A 14,374-nucleotide genomic window follows, 5' to 3' on the forward strand; every position below is an offset into this window, starting at 1 on the left:
CTTACTGCTACAGAAAAGACTTCTATGGCTTGTACTCTAGATTTAAAGATGAAACAGAACTTGAGTAGACAGATGCAGTCAAGTCCCATAATCCAATAAAGCAAATTTGGGCCTTCCTACCTAAGCCTCTGGCTCTAACTGGGCACCTATCTAAGTTCGGTTCAAGATCACCAGCATGGAAGTCACTTGGAGGCGGACAGTACAGTATTCCTGGGGGTGAAATTTCTATGCGCTTCTCATGCACCAACAGTTTGATAAAGTCTGAAACCTAACAATCACAAGAAATCCCTGAGTTCCCATAATAAAGTGGGGAAAGTGACATAAAGGGGTGAGGAAAGGATGAAAGAAACCTGATGCTTGGCTGACCGACCCCTGGTCTTTCTTTTTCTCTTCTTTTCCTAAGACTCCCGTATCCTTAGGCCACTCTTAGGCAATTGACGAATCTACAGAGAAGATATTTCTGATCAAGAATCTTCCAGGGGTGGGGCGCCTGGGTGGTTCAGTCAGTTAAGTGTCTCCTTTGGCTCAGGTCATGATCTCAGGGGCCTGGGATAGAGCTCCACATCGGGCTCCCCACTCGGAGGAAGCCTGTTTCTCCCTCTCCCTCTGCCTGCCACTCCCCCTGCTTGTGCTGTCAATTAATAAAATCTTAAAAAAAAAAAAAAGAATATTCCAGTGGTGCCTGGGTGGCTTAGTTGGTTGTGTCCGACTCTTGGTTTCGGTTCAGGTCACGATCTCAGGGTGGTGGGATTGAGCCCTGCGTGGGGTTCCATGCTCAGCAGAGTCTCCTGGAGATTCGCTCTCTCCCTCTGCCCCCTCCCTGTTTGTGCATGCTCTAATAAATAAGTCTTTAAAAAAAAAAAATCTTGGGGCGCCTGGGTGGCTCAGTTGGTTAAGCGACTGCCTTCGGCTCAGGTCATGATCCTGGAGTCCAGGGATCGAGTCCCGCATCGGGCTCCCTGCTTGGCGGGGAGTCTGCTTCTCCCTCTGACCCTCCTCCCTCTCATGCTGTCTCTCATTCTCTCTCAAATAAATAAATAAAATCTTAAAAAAAAAAAAAAAAAAAAAAAAAATCTTTTAAATCTTCTTAAAAAACAAATGACCTTCTTTAAAAAAAAAATGCTTCTTCCCTATTCCAACTATTTTATCACTGTTTCCTCTCAAATTGATCAGGGAATTAGGTCCTAAGTCATCAACACCACCTTTCGGCCCTGTAATCCGCCAAAATGACCAAGACAAATGTAGAGGGGCACCCACTATGTTCTCTAGGTCTTTTAGAAAACAGAGTTGGTCCTTTGGCCACAGACATGCACATCTACAAGCAAGATGATGATGACACTGTATAGACAACAGGGGAATGGCACTATTCAAAAAGTAACACCCCACGAACGTTACCATGGCAAAACTCGAAGAGTCTACACAGTGTTATCCAGCATGCTGATAACTAAGGGCAAGATTCTTGCCAAGAGAATTAGTGTATATACTGAGCATATTAAGCATTCAGCTTCTTGAACCTGTGAAGGAAAATGATCAGAGAAAACGGAAGCCAGGAGAAAGGTACCTGGGTCCAAGTGAAGCACCAGGCTGCTCCACGAGGAGAAGCACACTTTTTAAGAACTAACAGGAAAGAGCCTGAGCTGCTGGAAACCCATTCCCCGTGAATTCATGGCATGATAGACATTAAAAAAAAAAAAAAAAAAAATCTCTGGAATGTAGAAATGTTTGTCTTAGTTGAGTAGAAGTGTGATGTCCCCTCCCCCAAAGAAATACTTAAAGCAAACTTTGTGTCCTTAAAAAATAATCAACACCATTCAAGAGCATAAAGTTCCAGTAGGACTCTAAGAAGTAAGACAGCAAGGGAATAAAACAGCTTCTAAAACATATAGTACAAGGCACTTTACACAGCCGCCTCAATCTTTGGTCCAGGTATCATTAAAAGCTCAATAAATTGCTAGTTTCACAGTCTGTTCAGTATGCCATTTCAGAAATAATTACAGTATCAGTTTATGTACCGGCTAACAAGTTTTTTAAAAGGATTGCTCTGCTGTTTCTATGACAATGCCACTCTTAAATCACAATTTGAGAAGCTCCAAAGTTACTGTTGGCATAACACCAGTATACCTGTCAATCCTACACAATAAAATTACTCAGCTGTACACAATTTGACACAGTAATTTGCAAACTGACTAGAATAAAAAAGAATTTTTTAGGGTCAGTTCATCTCTAAAATTGGAACAGAATAAATCATAAATTAATCATGAAATGTTTGGTATCCTAAAAAAGCCACATTCTGTCCTTTCTTTAAAACTAGCATTTCTGGGGATGCCTGGGTGGCTCAGTCAGTTAAGCGTCTGACTCTTGGTTTCAGCTCAGGTCATGATCTCACGGGTTACTGTAGGGCTCTGTGCTCAGCATGGAGTCTGCGTGAAACAGGATTCTCCCCCTCTGCCCCACCCCTGACTCGAGTTCTCCCGCTCTCTCAAATAACTCTTAAATTTTTTTTTTAAGAACTAGCATTTCAGATCTCTGATTGTAAGAACAGCTGACTGGCATTTCACGACAGCATATTTATATGGCTGAGAACAAATTTGGTCCCTAAAAAACTGCAATCATAAATTTCTGAGTCTCTTCTTTACCTGTTCTCGCATGATTAAATGCAGTCAGAACCACTCATCTGATGTGTACTCTGCTAGGCCTGAGAAGATTAAAAAAGGAAAAGTATGACAAGATATAAAGAGAGGAACATGCTTTTAAGGAATATTCAATCTAGTGGAGAAGGACATGCTCCATCTTATAGTTAGTGCTGAGTAACAAGTGAGATAAAAAATGTAATGAAATGTGATATGGACAAGAAAACTTCACTTTGGGGCATTTCATTTGCCTGTATTTTGAACAGTTGGTATTTATAGAAATAGGACTTGGGGGAGACTACTTGGGATGGGAGGCCACAGCAGAGACTTGAAGGGAGAAAAGTAAGAGGATGCAATGGAAAACTGAAGCAGAGAAAGAACAGGAAAAAACTATGTCCAAAGGTAAAAATGAAAAGGTTAGCTTTGGAGAGGAAAAAGCCAGGGAGTAAGACTGAAAATACAGATACATTTTGAGACTATAAGGATTAAGAAGGAGATGATCTGCTTAGAGGCAGGAGGCAGCTGAAGACTTTCAAGAAAAGTGAAAAATTTTGGATTGGTCACTGTCATTTGTCACGTAATAAAAGTAAGAGGAGACACACTCCAGGCCTGGACTATTAACTAAAGATACCCTTGCACAGAAGGATAATATAACCTGGGAAAACATTAAGTCTAAGGACCGTCAGAGTATAGCACTGCCTCAGAAAGCAGGATATACTATCACAGAAGCTCCACCACTATTTATCTAAATTTACAGGAGCCATACTTTTATTCAGAGACTTACGTTTCCATTAAAACTGCTACATGGGGCACCTGGGTGGCTCAGTCGTTAGGCATCCGCCTTCATCTCAGGCCCTGATCCCTGAGTCCTGGGATCGAGCCCAGCGATGGGTTCCCTGCCTGGCAGGAAGCCTGCTTCTCCGTCTCCCACTCCCCCCTGCTTGTGTTCCTTCTCTCCCTGTCTCTCTGTCAAACAAATAAAATCTTAAAAAAAAAAAAAAGACTGCTACATAAAGGGAGCCTGGGTGGCTCAGTCGGTTAAGTGTCCAACTCTTGCTTTCAGCTCAGGTCATGATCTCAGGGTCATGAGATTAAGCCCCAAGTTGGGCTCCATGCTCAGCACAGACTGTGCTTGAGATTCTCTCTCCCTCGTCCCTGCCTCTATTCGTGCTCTCTCTCAAATAAATAAATTCTTAAAAAAAAAAAAAAAGATTGCTACATTAATTGTATTAAATTTTATAAAAAACAGGGGCGCCTGGATGTCTCAGTTGGTTAAACATCCAACTCTTGGTTTCAGCTCAGGTCATGGTCTCATGGGTCATGGGATCGAGCCCCACACTGGCTCTGTGCTCAGCGTGGAGTCTGCTGGAGATTCTCTCTCTCTCTCCTTCTCCCTCTGCCCCTCTCCCCACCACGTGCACTCTATCTCTCTAAAAGAAAGAAAGAAAATCTTAAAAAAATTTTATATAAAAAGTAATTCAATTTTAAACTAGAAGGCACTAAGAATACCAAATTCAACATATACAGTAATTTCATAAGAGTGAACTATTTCATATGCTACCATATATTCAATGTTCTTTAGAGAATTCTAACTTTAAAATTAGCAAGGCCTCATATGAATCTAAAACAAAAACCTAGAAGATTAAAAGCAAAAGTCCTAATATATGTGCAAAAATGAGGACTCTTGGGACAGATCAGAAAGTAAGTTAAAAAATAGTAATATGGGGGCGCCTGGGTGGCTCAGTCGTTAGGTGTCTGCCTTCGGCTCAGGTCATGATCCCAGAGTCCTGGGATCGAGTCCCGCATTGGGCTCCCTGCTCGGCGGGAAGCCTGCTTCTCCCTCTCCCACTCCCCCTGCTTGTCTTCCCTCTCTCGCTGTGTCTCTGTCAAATAAATAAAATCTTTTAAAAAAATAGTAATATGAACAAAGTTCTTTTTTTTAATTCAAGTATTTTTATTTTATATACAAAGAGCTAGCATTAAGGTAGGTATCTTGGATATCTGTAGTAAGGTAGGTCTCTCTTGGGATGACCCATTCAAGGCAGTTCACTTAATCCAACTTAATGAAGCCCATATTCTTCAGGCACTGACAAACACTAGTGGCACATATTGAGGCCGTATTTCTTTTCCTTTGAGGCCCTATTTCTGGATCAGACCATGCCAGTTTATGCTGATGAGGAAAGGACGAGAATCCTGGCTGAATTTCTTTTTTAAATACTTCTTTCTTTCTTTTTTTTTTAAAGTAAACTCTACCCCCAACATGGGGCTTGAACTCATGACCTGGAGATCAAGAGTTGTACACTCTACTGATTGAGCCAGCCAGGTGCCCCTGGCCAATTTTTTTTTAGATGACTCCAGAAAGTTACCCATCTTGCTCTCTTAGAAGCAATGAAGCAAAAGGTGGACAGAGTTATTATTATAATTTCTAATTTGATTGTTAGATGAAGTACAAAAAAGAAATTACGTAGATACTTGCTCCTAAAAGGTAATAACAGTAATAACTTACCATTCTCATTGAAGACGGAAGTATTTAAGCCATTAGCTAAAAATAAAAAGTATTTGTAGTCTCAGTGCAAATAGGTTTTAGTGAATGGAAACAGCGTGACAACAGATACAGCCATTCCATGGATATAACTTAAATAAAAGTCAAAATAATATGTTCCATTTCTGGTATTAAAGTCCAATTTGGATCAAGTTAAATAGCACTGATAGAAGTAATAAATACAGTGCAGCAATTAAGCACATGGGCTCTGTAGTCAGGCCAGCCTGGCTTTAAATCCAGTCTCCACCACATTACAGCTGATGAATTTGAGATGCTTAGCAAACTGCCAGGCAGGCACAAAGTAGATACCAGTCTTCTCACCCTCCTCCTTCTAATAGCTTGACAATAATCTAAAGGTAATCCCATTTCCATCATTATTCCTGAAGTTATCAACCAGGCTATTGTCCTTCATAAGATGTATGCACCAAACTCAAAGATCTAGTCACATCTGTCCCTACCTCTGCTCTAATGAAAACAGAAGAAAGAGAAATCTTTGTTTTGTTTTGTTTTTTTTAAAGATTTTATTTATTCATTTGAGACACAGAGATACAGAGACAGAGAGAGAGCATGAGCAAGGAGAGAGGTAGAGGGAGAAGCAGGCTCCTCGATGAGCCAGGAGCCCGATGTGGGGCTCGATCCCAGGACCCCGGGATTATGACCTGAGCTGAAGGCAGACGCTTAACAGACTGAGCCACCCAGGCGCCCCAAATCTTTGCTCTTCTTAACAGAATTCACCCACAGCAACATAATTTAAAATTAACTCTTGGGTACCTGGCTGGCTCAGTCAGTAGAGCATGGGACTCTTGATCTCAAGGTCATGAGTTCAAGCCCCATGTTGGCATTAGAGTTTACTTAAAAAATAAAATTAACTCTTCACTTACAGATTCCCACTACTTACTCTTCTGGAAATCACCCCAAAATAATAATGACAGTAGGAAACTGAAAACATGATTTCAGTGTTACCCTGAATAAAGATCAATCCTAAATGCTCAAAGAGGGAGACAAGAGATTTGCCCTGAGGCCCCGGAAGGTGTAAACCCAAGGTATCACAGCAGGCAGAACTGAGAAAAGGAAATAAAACAAGGAGACTGTCCAAACAAGAACCTGTATTGAGGAGTATAACTTTCTCTCCCTACTCTGTGGAATTTCACCATTTGGTCTTGAAAACCAAGGGCCTTCCTATTTGCTGGCAATCAAAAAAATTCTCACCAAGATAAAGAGGAGAAAACAGGTCTTCTCATCTTACAGGTACAGAAAACCAGATTATATTCTGATTCATAAAGCTCTCCTCACAAGTGTTATTTCTAATTAAGTCTTGTTAGACTACCAGATTTTGGAAATTACTGCTATGCTCTGTGGGAAAAAAAAAACCTTTATTTACCCTCTAAAAAAAAATCTAATTTTGCTCTCTTATCTTCTAAGTAATTTGTTACTCTGGTAATATAAAAGTGACATCCCAGGTTTCAGAAGAGTCTAAATACATACGTGCTCTAGTTGTTGAGCCAGAAGGGGACCACTGACACCTGCTCTGTTTCCACAAGACCAAAGTTAAAAATATAACCAGCGACCTAGAGCTTGAGGGTTAAATTACCTAATTTTTCTTTAGGAAAAAAAAAAAAAGACTGGTTACTCCCAGGGCAATGGTGGCAATTCACAAAGAGTACAATAAGAAATATACTCAGCAGGGAGTCTGCTTGTCCCTCTCCTTTTGCCCCTCCCCCCGCTTGAGCTCGCTCTCTAATAAATAAAACATTTAAGAAAAAAAGAAATGTGTCCCTGGAGCTGTACAACAGAGAGGCCCTGAGGAAGAGGTCCCAGGAATTAGGGGACAAGAATAGGAGAATAATCACTGTGCATCCCTCTGTTCTGTTTGAATTTTGACACATATAAATGTTATTATTCACAGATAATTAAAAATTATAAACTTCTGATGACTTGCAAATACCTAATCCTTCCTATTTCTTAAGTTACTAAATCCCACTCTTCCTGCCCAACAAACCTGACTTCAGAAAAGTCCCCTTAGCATCTCAACTTCTGCATTTTCAATAGAATATCAGCACATCCACAAATCACTAACCTTCTGAGTTATTTTTATTGTAAGGCTCTTTAGAATGCACCGGATTAACACTGAGCTTAGTAATTATGTGTAGGGTGTCTTAAAATACCGACCAACTACTTTATGTTTGCCTGGCAACGTCCCAAATACTGAAGAGATCATTATGTTTTTGTGTATCATCAGTATTCAGTAGGTATTCAACAAATTCTTGAATGATTTGACATCATAGCCATAAAAATAACGAATCTTTTACCAATTCTGGCAATATAACTTAATTTGCCAAATGGAAAACACTAGGTACAAAACAGGACCTTTAGAAATAGCCTAATTATTGAGAAAGGTAAAATAAAGTTCATCTAGTTAATAAAATATTATGTACTTATTAAAAATTAAAAACGTTGAATATAAAGATAAAACAGCAATGGCAAAAAAAACGCTTATGATAATATAAGCATAAGTGGGGAAAAACTGGGGCACAAAACTATATTATGATTTACAATGTATTTTTTTTTTTTAAAGATTTATGTATTCATTTTAGAGAGTGAACACATATGCACAAGTTGGGGGAGGGGCAGAGGGAGAGAATCCTCAGATTCCCCACTGAGCCGGGAACCCAACGCCAGAACCCGAAGCAGGGCTCAATCCCATTACCCATGAGATCATGACCTGAGCCCAAACCAAGAGCCAGACCCGTAACCGACTGAGCCACCCAGGCACCCCTGCAACTATGATTTTTAAAAAAGGACTAATGTAAAAGTGCACCATATAAAATGACTCCATTTATATAAAGTTCATGGAGCACCTGGGTGGCTGAGTTGGCTAAACATCCGACTCTTGGTTTCAAGCTCAGGTCATGATCTCAGGGTCTTGAGATCGAGCCCAGTGTCTGGCTCCATGCTTAGTGCAGCCTGCTTGGGATGCCCTCTCCCTTCTCCCTCTGCCCCTCCCCACGCCCACATGCACTCACTGTCCTAAAAATCTTTTTTTTTTTTTTTAAGGTTTTATTTATTTATTTATCTGAGAGAGAGAGAGAGAGAGAGAAACAGCATGAGAGGGGAGAGGGTCAGAGGGAGAAGCAGGCTCCCGGATGAGCTGGGAGCTCGATGTGGGACTCGATCCCAGGACTCCGGGATCATGACCTGAGCCAAAGGCAGTCACTTAACCAACTGAGCCACCCAGGTGCCCCACACACTCACTGTCTTAAAATCTTAAAAATAAATAAAATAAAGTTCATAAATGGGTAAAACTAATTAATCTATAATGTTAGAAAGACAATAATCACTTCTGAAATGAGGAGGGGTAGTAACTAGCAGGAGAATCCAGGGAAGTTACTAGGGATGCTAGTCATGTTGTTTCTTGATCTGATTGTTGTTACACCGATGTGTTGTTCACTTTGTGAAAATCCACCAAGCTGCACACTTAGAATTTGTACTCTTATGGATATTATACTTCATTGAAAAGTCTTAAAACTCATATCTAAAACAAAGGATAGGGGCGCCTGGGTGGCTCAGTCGTTAAGCGTCTGTCTTCGGCTCAGGTCAGGATCCCAGGGTCCTGGGATCGAGCCCCGCATCCGGCTCCCTGCTCTGCGGGAAGCCTGCTTCTCCCTCTCCCACTCCCCCTGCTTGTGTTCCCTCTCTCGCTGTGTCTCTCTCTGTCAAATAAATAAAATCTTTAAAAAAAAATAAAATAAAATAAAACAAAAGATAAAAATAAAATATACCCAAGTGCTAATCATATTCGGGTAGCAGGATTATAAAACTTTTTCTTTCATTTCCTCAATTTTAGAGATTTTCTGAAATATATGTTTCAAGCTCAGGTCATGATCTCAGGGTCTTGAGATCGAGCCCAGTGTCTGGCTCCATGCTTAGTGCAGCCTGCTTGGGATGCTCTCTCCCTTCTCCCTCTGCCCCTCCCCACGCCCACATGCACTCACTGTCCTAAAAATCTTTTTTGTGTTTCCTATGTACTAGACCTTCTTCAAAGTACTTTATATTATATATATTAAATCATCTAGTCTTCATAACAATCCTATGAAGTAGGTTATTACTGTCATTTTAAAAGGAAGGAACTACAACACTGAGGTTAAGTAACTCGCCCAAGATGACACAGCTAATAAGTGGTAGAGCCATAATTTGAACCAAGATACCCAGGCTCCCAAGTTCATGCTCTGAAACACTATCCAACCATTTTCATAATAAAACCTTATTTTTTTATAGTGAAAAAAATAGTAATTAATAAACTAAGTTATTCTATCAATCTAAATCATTACTACTCTATTCCTGTGTAGGTAGCTCTCTGTGTAGTCAGATGCTAAAATATAGGAGCAAATTTGCATACTACAGTGGCATAATCCTGGAGTAATGAGAAGTTACTCAAAGCTTACAGAAGTGGACATGAGAAATATACCTCTCTTCTATTCTGTTCTTATCCATGAGAGGCTGCTTAATCCACTGGTTAACCAGTCTTTGTCCTTGAGGGGTTTTGCATTTATTCAGCAATGCAGCCAGAGACTGAGAGCCAGTAGTATCTTCAACAGACCCCTAGCAAACAAACAAACAAAAAAAGGAAGAATGGCATGCTCATTAGTGAAAACCTTACTGTGCCATGAAAAATAATTAAAGAATTTTGGAAACAAGAACACTTAATATTCTTTAAATACTAAATGTGAAATCTGCACAGAAGTTCCTCTTCCTCAGCTGGGTCACTGTCAGGCTGGATGGCAGTCTATACTGCAGCACCTGAGTATTTTGAATCCACAAAGTGGTGGCTTCCCAGATGCCATCTCATGTTTAATCTAGCACCTCCCATTTCCATTCTTTTAAGACCTTCACAGTGTGGTGATCTCACTTTAAATACTGTCCCATTTTGGGGCGCCTGGGTAGCTCAGTAGGTGAAGCATCTGTCTTCAGCTCAGGTCATGAGCTCAGGGTCCTGGGACCGAGTCCTGCATCGGCCTCCCTGCTCAGTGGGGAGTCTGCTAGAAATTCTGTCTCTCTCTCCCTCTGCCCCTCTCCTGCTCATGCTCAAGCTCTCGCTCTCTCTCACATAAATAAATAAAAATCTTTAAAAAAAAAAAAAAATACTGTCCCATTTTGTCATCCTAAGTCATCTCTGGAGAACTGGTACTAATGGCCAGACCAAGCCCACTGAAAGTCTTGAGTAAAGCAAACCCACGATCATTTGAAAACAGCATGTGAGAGGCCCCCAGTTGTGTGAAAGCCTAGCCTGTGTCTTATGGTGCTTTAGAATGTATGTATGCGTGTTTAAATGCATGATACATATTCGTATGTGTTGCCATGGCTATATGTTGAAGGCCAACATAACTGGTAGACAGGGTCCATTAGAGGAAATGAAACAGTCTTTTTGGTGGCTATTAAAGCAAAATGTGTATAAAGAAATATTTTTTCTTAAAAAACAAAACAAAACACAAACTCTTCCTAAAAATCAAACTTCCAACCTTTTAATCTGTATTTTCTGCAGTGTATTTTTCCTCAAACCAAAATCACTTTATAATTACTACAGTTTTAGACATAAAACTTAATGTAATTTTTTAAAAACTGCCAACATAATAAAACTATTTATAAAGCTAAGACAAATACCATTTATATAACTTGCAACTAGAAAAATTTTTAAAAACTGCTTATCTAAGTATAATAATATTTCATATAGAATAGAATAATATTTCAAAATATTTAAGCTCCTTAATAGTATTCTTCAGTATATAATAAAGGAAACATTCAATATTTTTAATCCATGTATTTTTTTTTTTTTTTACCTGGAAAAGGTTAAGGGCTCTGACTGCTGCAATATCCAACTTCATGTACTGGCTGAAGTCAAAAGTAGTCAGTTCAAACTGTCCAAAGTTTGAATCATCTGATAAGAGTTCTAAAAACTTGATTACTGCAGACAATGCTGAAGCTGCAACCTAAGATGAAGAATTTAAAAGAAAAGATTCTGTGACTAAAATCCTAGAGATTAAAAAAATGGCAAAATGGAAATAAATTCTAAACGTGATCATTTTCCTTGGTGTTCCTTCCCAATCCAAATCAAGAAAATCAGAAAAGTTTAAATAAATCTCTTAAGATTAGAAATGATTTTTAGAAAGTCAAAATTTACTGTAATAGTAACACTATTTATAATAGCCAAAAGTGGAAATGACTCAAATGCCTACCAAGGTTGGTATGTTCGCCCCTATGGTATACTGCACAAAAAGACAGAAGCACCAACAATGCAGTGACACACGACAATATGGATAAATCTCACAAACATAATACTAAACAAAAGAAACCAGGCACAAAAGGCTACAAACTATGATTCATTAATATAAACTATAAAAACAGGCCAAACTAATCTGTGCTGTCAGTTAAGAACCAGGGTTACGTTTGGTGGGTAATGATTGGAAGGAAGCATAAAAAAGGTCTTTGAAGTGCTGGTACCATCTTGTTTCATGGATGCTGGCTATTTGGCTATTTGCAATTTATGAAAATTCAGTTATACACTTGTGATACATGCACTTATCTACATGTGTATTTAATAAGTTTCAGCGCGCCTGGGTGGCTCAGTCAGTTAAGTGTCTGACTCTTAATTTTGGCTCAGGGTCGTGAGATAGGGCCCTACATGGGGGTCTGCGCTTAGTGTGGACTCTGCTTGAGATTCCGCCTCTCCCTCTGCCCCTTCCCCCACTCAAGCACCCGCTCTCTAAAATAAATAAAATCTTTTGAACATAAATAACTTTAAATAAACTGTCTATGTTATTACCATAACATAAGTTTCAGGACATCAAACTGAGAGCCCAAAGATGAATCCTACATACTAAAACATACTTGAGAGCGCCTGGGTGGCTCAGTCAGTTAAGCGAATGCCTTCAGCTCAGGTCATGACCCCAGGGGCCTGGGATCCAGCCCCGCATCGGGCTCCCTGCTCAGCAGAGAGTCTGCTTCTCCCTGTCTCTCTCCCTCTACCTCTCCCCCTGCTTGCACTCACTCTCTGTCAAATAAATAAATAAGATATACTTGGTACTAGATTGTAAATTGTAACCTATTTTCCCTAATTGAAAACAGTCATCTATGTGTCCTTGCCAAACTCTAGCAAATGTGTAAGACTGTCAGAACCTCCTACAATGTTACCACACAGATAAAAACACTTCTCAGTAACCCTAAAAGCTTCTTGATATTTTCAAGAGGGAAGGTTTTTTTTTATTATTAACATATAATGTATTCTTTGTTTCAGGGGAACAGGTCTGTGATTCATCAGTCTTACACAATAACACAGCGCTCACCACAACACACATCCTCCCCAATGTCCATCACCCAGCCACTCCATCTCTCCCACCAACCTCCACTCCAGCAACCCTCAGTTTGTTTCCTGAGATTAAGAGTCTCTTATGGTTTGTGTCCCTCTCTGATTTCGTCTTGTTTTATTTTTTTTCCTCGCTTCCCCTATAATCCTATGTTTTGCTTCTTAAATTCCACATGAGTGAGATCCTATGATAATTGTTTTTCTCTGATTTATTTCGCTTATCATAATACCCTCTAGTTCCATCCACATCATTGCAAATGGCAAGATTTCATTTTTTGATGGCTGAGTAGTATTCTGTTGTATATATATACCACATCTTCTTTACCCATTCATCTGTCGATGGACATCTGGACTCTTTCCATGGTTTGGCTCTTGTGGACATGGCTGCTATAAACATTGGGGTACATATGCTCCTTCGAATCAGCATTTTTGTATCCTTTGGATGAATACCTAATAGTGCAATTGCTAGGTCGTAGGGTAGCTCTGTTTTCAACTTTTTAAGGAACCTCCATACTGTCTTCCAGAGTGGCTGCACCAGCTTGCATTCCCACCAACAGCATAGGAGGGTTCCCCTTTCTCTGCATCCTCACCAACATCTGTCACTTCCTGATTGTCATTCTGACTGGTGTGAGGTGGTATCTCATTGTGGTTTTTGATTTGTATTTCCCTGATGCTGAGTGATGTTGAGCCCTTTTTCATGTGTCTGTTGGCCACTTGGATGTCTTCTTTGCAGAAATGTCTGTCATGTTTTCTGCCCATTTCTTGATTGGATTATTTGTTCTTGGGGTGTTGAGTTTGAGTTCTTTATAGAGTTTGGATACTAGCCCTTGATCTGATACGTCATTTGCAGATATCTCTTCCCATTCTGTCGTTGTCTTTGGTTTTGTTGACTGTTTCCTTCGCTGTGCAAAAGCTTTTTATCTTGCTAAAGTCTCAATAGTTCATATTTGCCCTTGCTTCCCTTGCCTTTGAGGATGTTTCTAAGAAGCTGTTGTGGCCGAGGTCACAGAGGTTGCTGCCTGTATTCTACTCAAGGATTTTGATGGATTCCTATCTCACATTTAGGTCTTTCATCCACTTTGAGTCTATTTTCATGCATGGTTAAGGAAATGGTCCAGTTTCATTCTTCTGCATGTAGCTGTCCAACTTTCCCAACACCATTTGCTGAAGAGACCGTCTTTTTTCCACTGGATATTCTTTCCTGCTTTGTCGAAGACAGCTGACAATAGAGTTGAGAGTCCATTTCTGGGTTCTCTATTCTGTTCCACTGATCTATGTGTCTGTTTGTGCCAGTACCATACTGTCTTAATGATTACAGCATTGTAATAGAGCTTAAAGTCCAGAATTGTGATGCCACCAGATTTGGTTTTCATTTTCAACATTCCTCTGGCTATTTGGGGGGCTTTTCTGGTTCCATACAAATTTTAGGATTATTTGTTCCAGCTCTGTGAAAAAAGTTGATGGTATCTTGATAGGGATTGCATTAAATATGTAGATTGCTCTAGGCAGCATAGACATTTTAACGATATTTCTTCTGCCAATCCATGAACATGGAATGTTTTTCCATTTCTTTGTGTCTTCTTCAATTTCTTTCATGAGTATTCTATAGTTTTCTGAGTACAGATCCTTTGCCTCTTTGGTTAGATTTATTCCTAGGTATCTTATGAATGTGTATTCTGTAGCTTTGGTATGGAATGTTCTTTTTTTTTATTTTTTTAATTTTTTAAAGATTTTATTTATTTATTTGACAGACAGAGACACAGCAAGAGAGGGAACACAAGCAGGGGGAGCAGGAGAGGGAGAAGCAGGCTTCCTGCCAAGCAGGGAGCCCGATGCAGGGCTTGA

The 14,374-nt window shown here is 39.9% G+C and overlaps 1 protein-coding gene across 3 annotated transcripts in view; it reads right to left on the reverse strand.

Moving 5' to 3' along the window:
• Positions 1-14,374, reverse strand: part of MSH2 (mutS homolog 2) — a 222,312-nt gene that overhangs the window by 189,793 nt on the left and 18,145 nt on the right. For all 3 annotated transcript variants that reach the window (XM_032411027.1, XM_032411025.1, XM_032411028.1), the window contains exons 5-6: positions 11,007-11,156; positions 9,638-9,771 (exon numbers count right to left, since the gene is read on the reverse strand). In XM_032411027.1, the coding sequence (XP_032266918.1) occupies positions 9,638-9,771; positions 11,007-11,156 (284 nt within the window). The remainder of the gene's footprint in view (positions 1-9,637; positions 9,772-11,006; positions 11,157-14,374) is intronic.

This window comes from Phoca vitulina, unplaced genomic scaffold (genome assembly GCF_004348235.1).
Source record: "Phoca vitulina isolate PV1807 unplaced genomic scaffold, GSC_HSeal_1.0 scaffold12, whole genome shotgun sequence".
In the NCBI taxonomy this organism is placed as follows: Eukaryota; Metazoa; Chordata; class Mammalia; order Carnivora; family Phocidae; genus Phoca; species Phoca vitulina.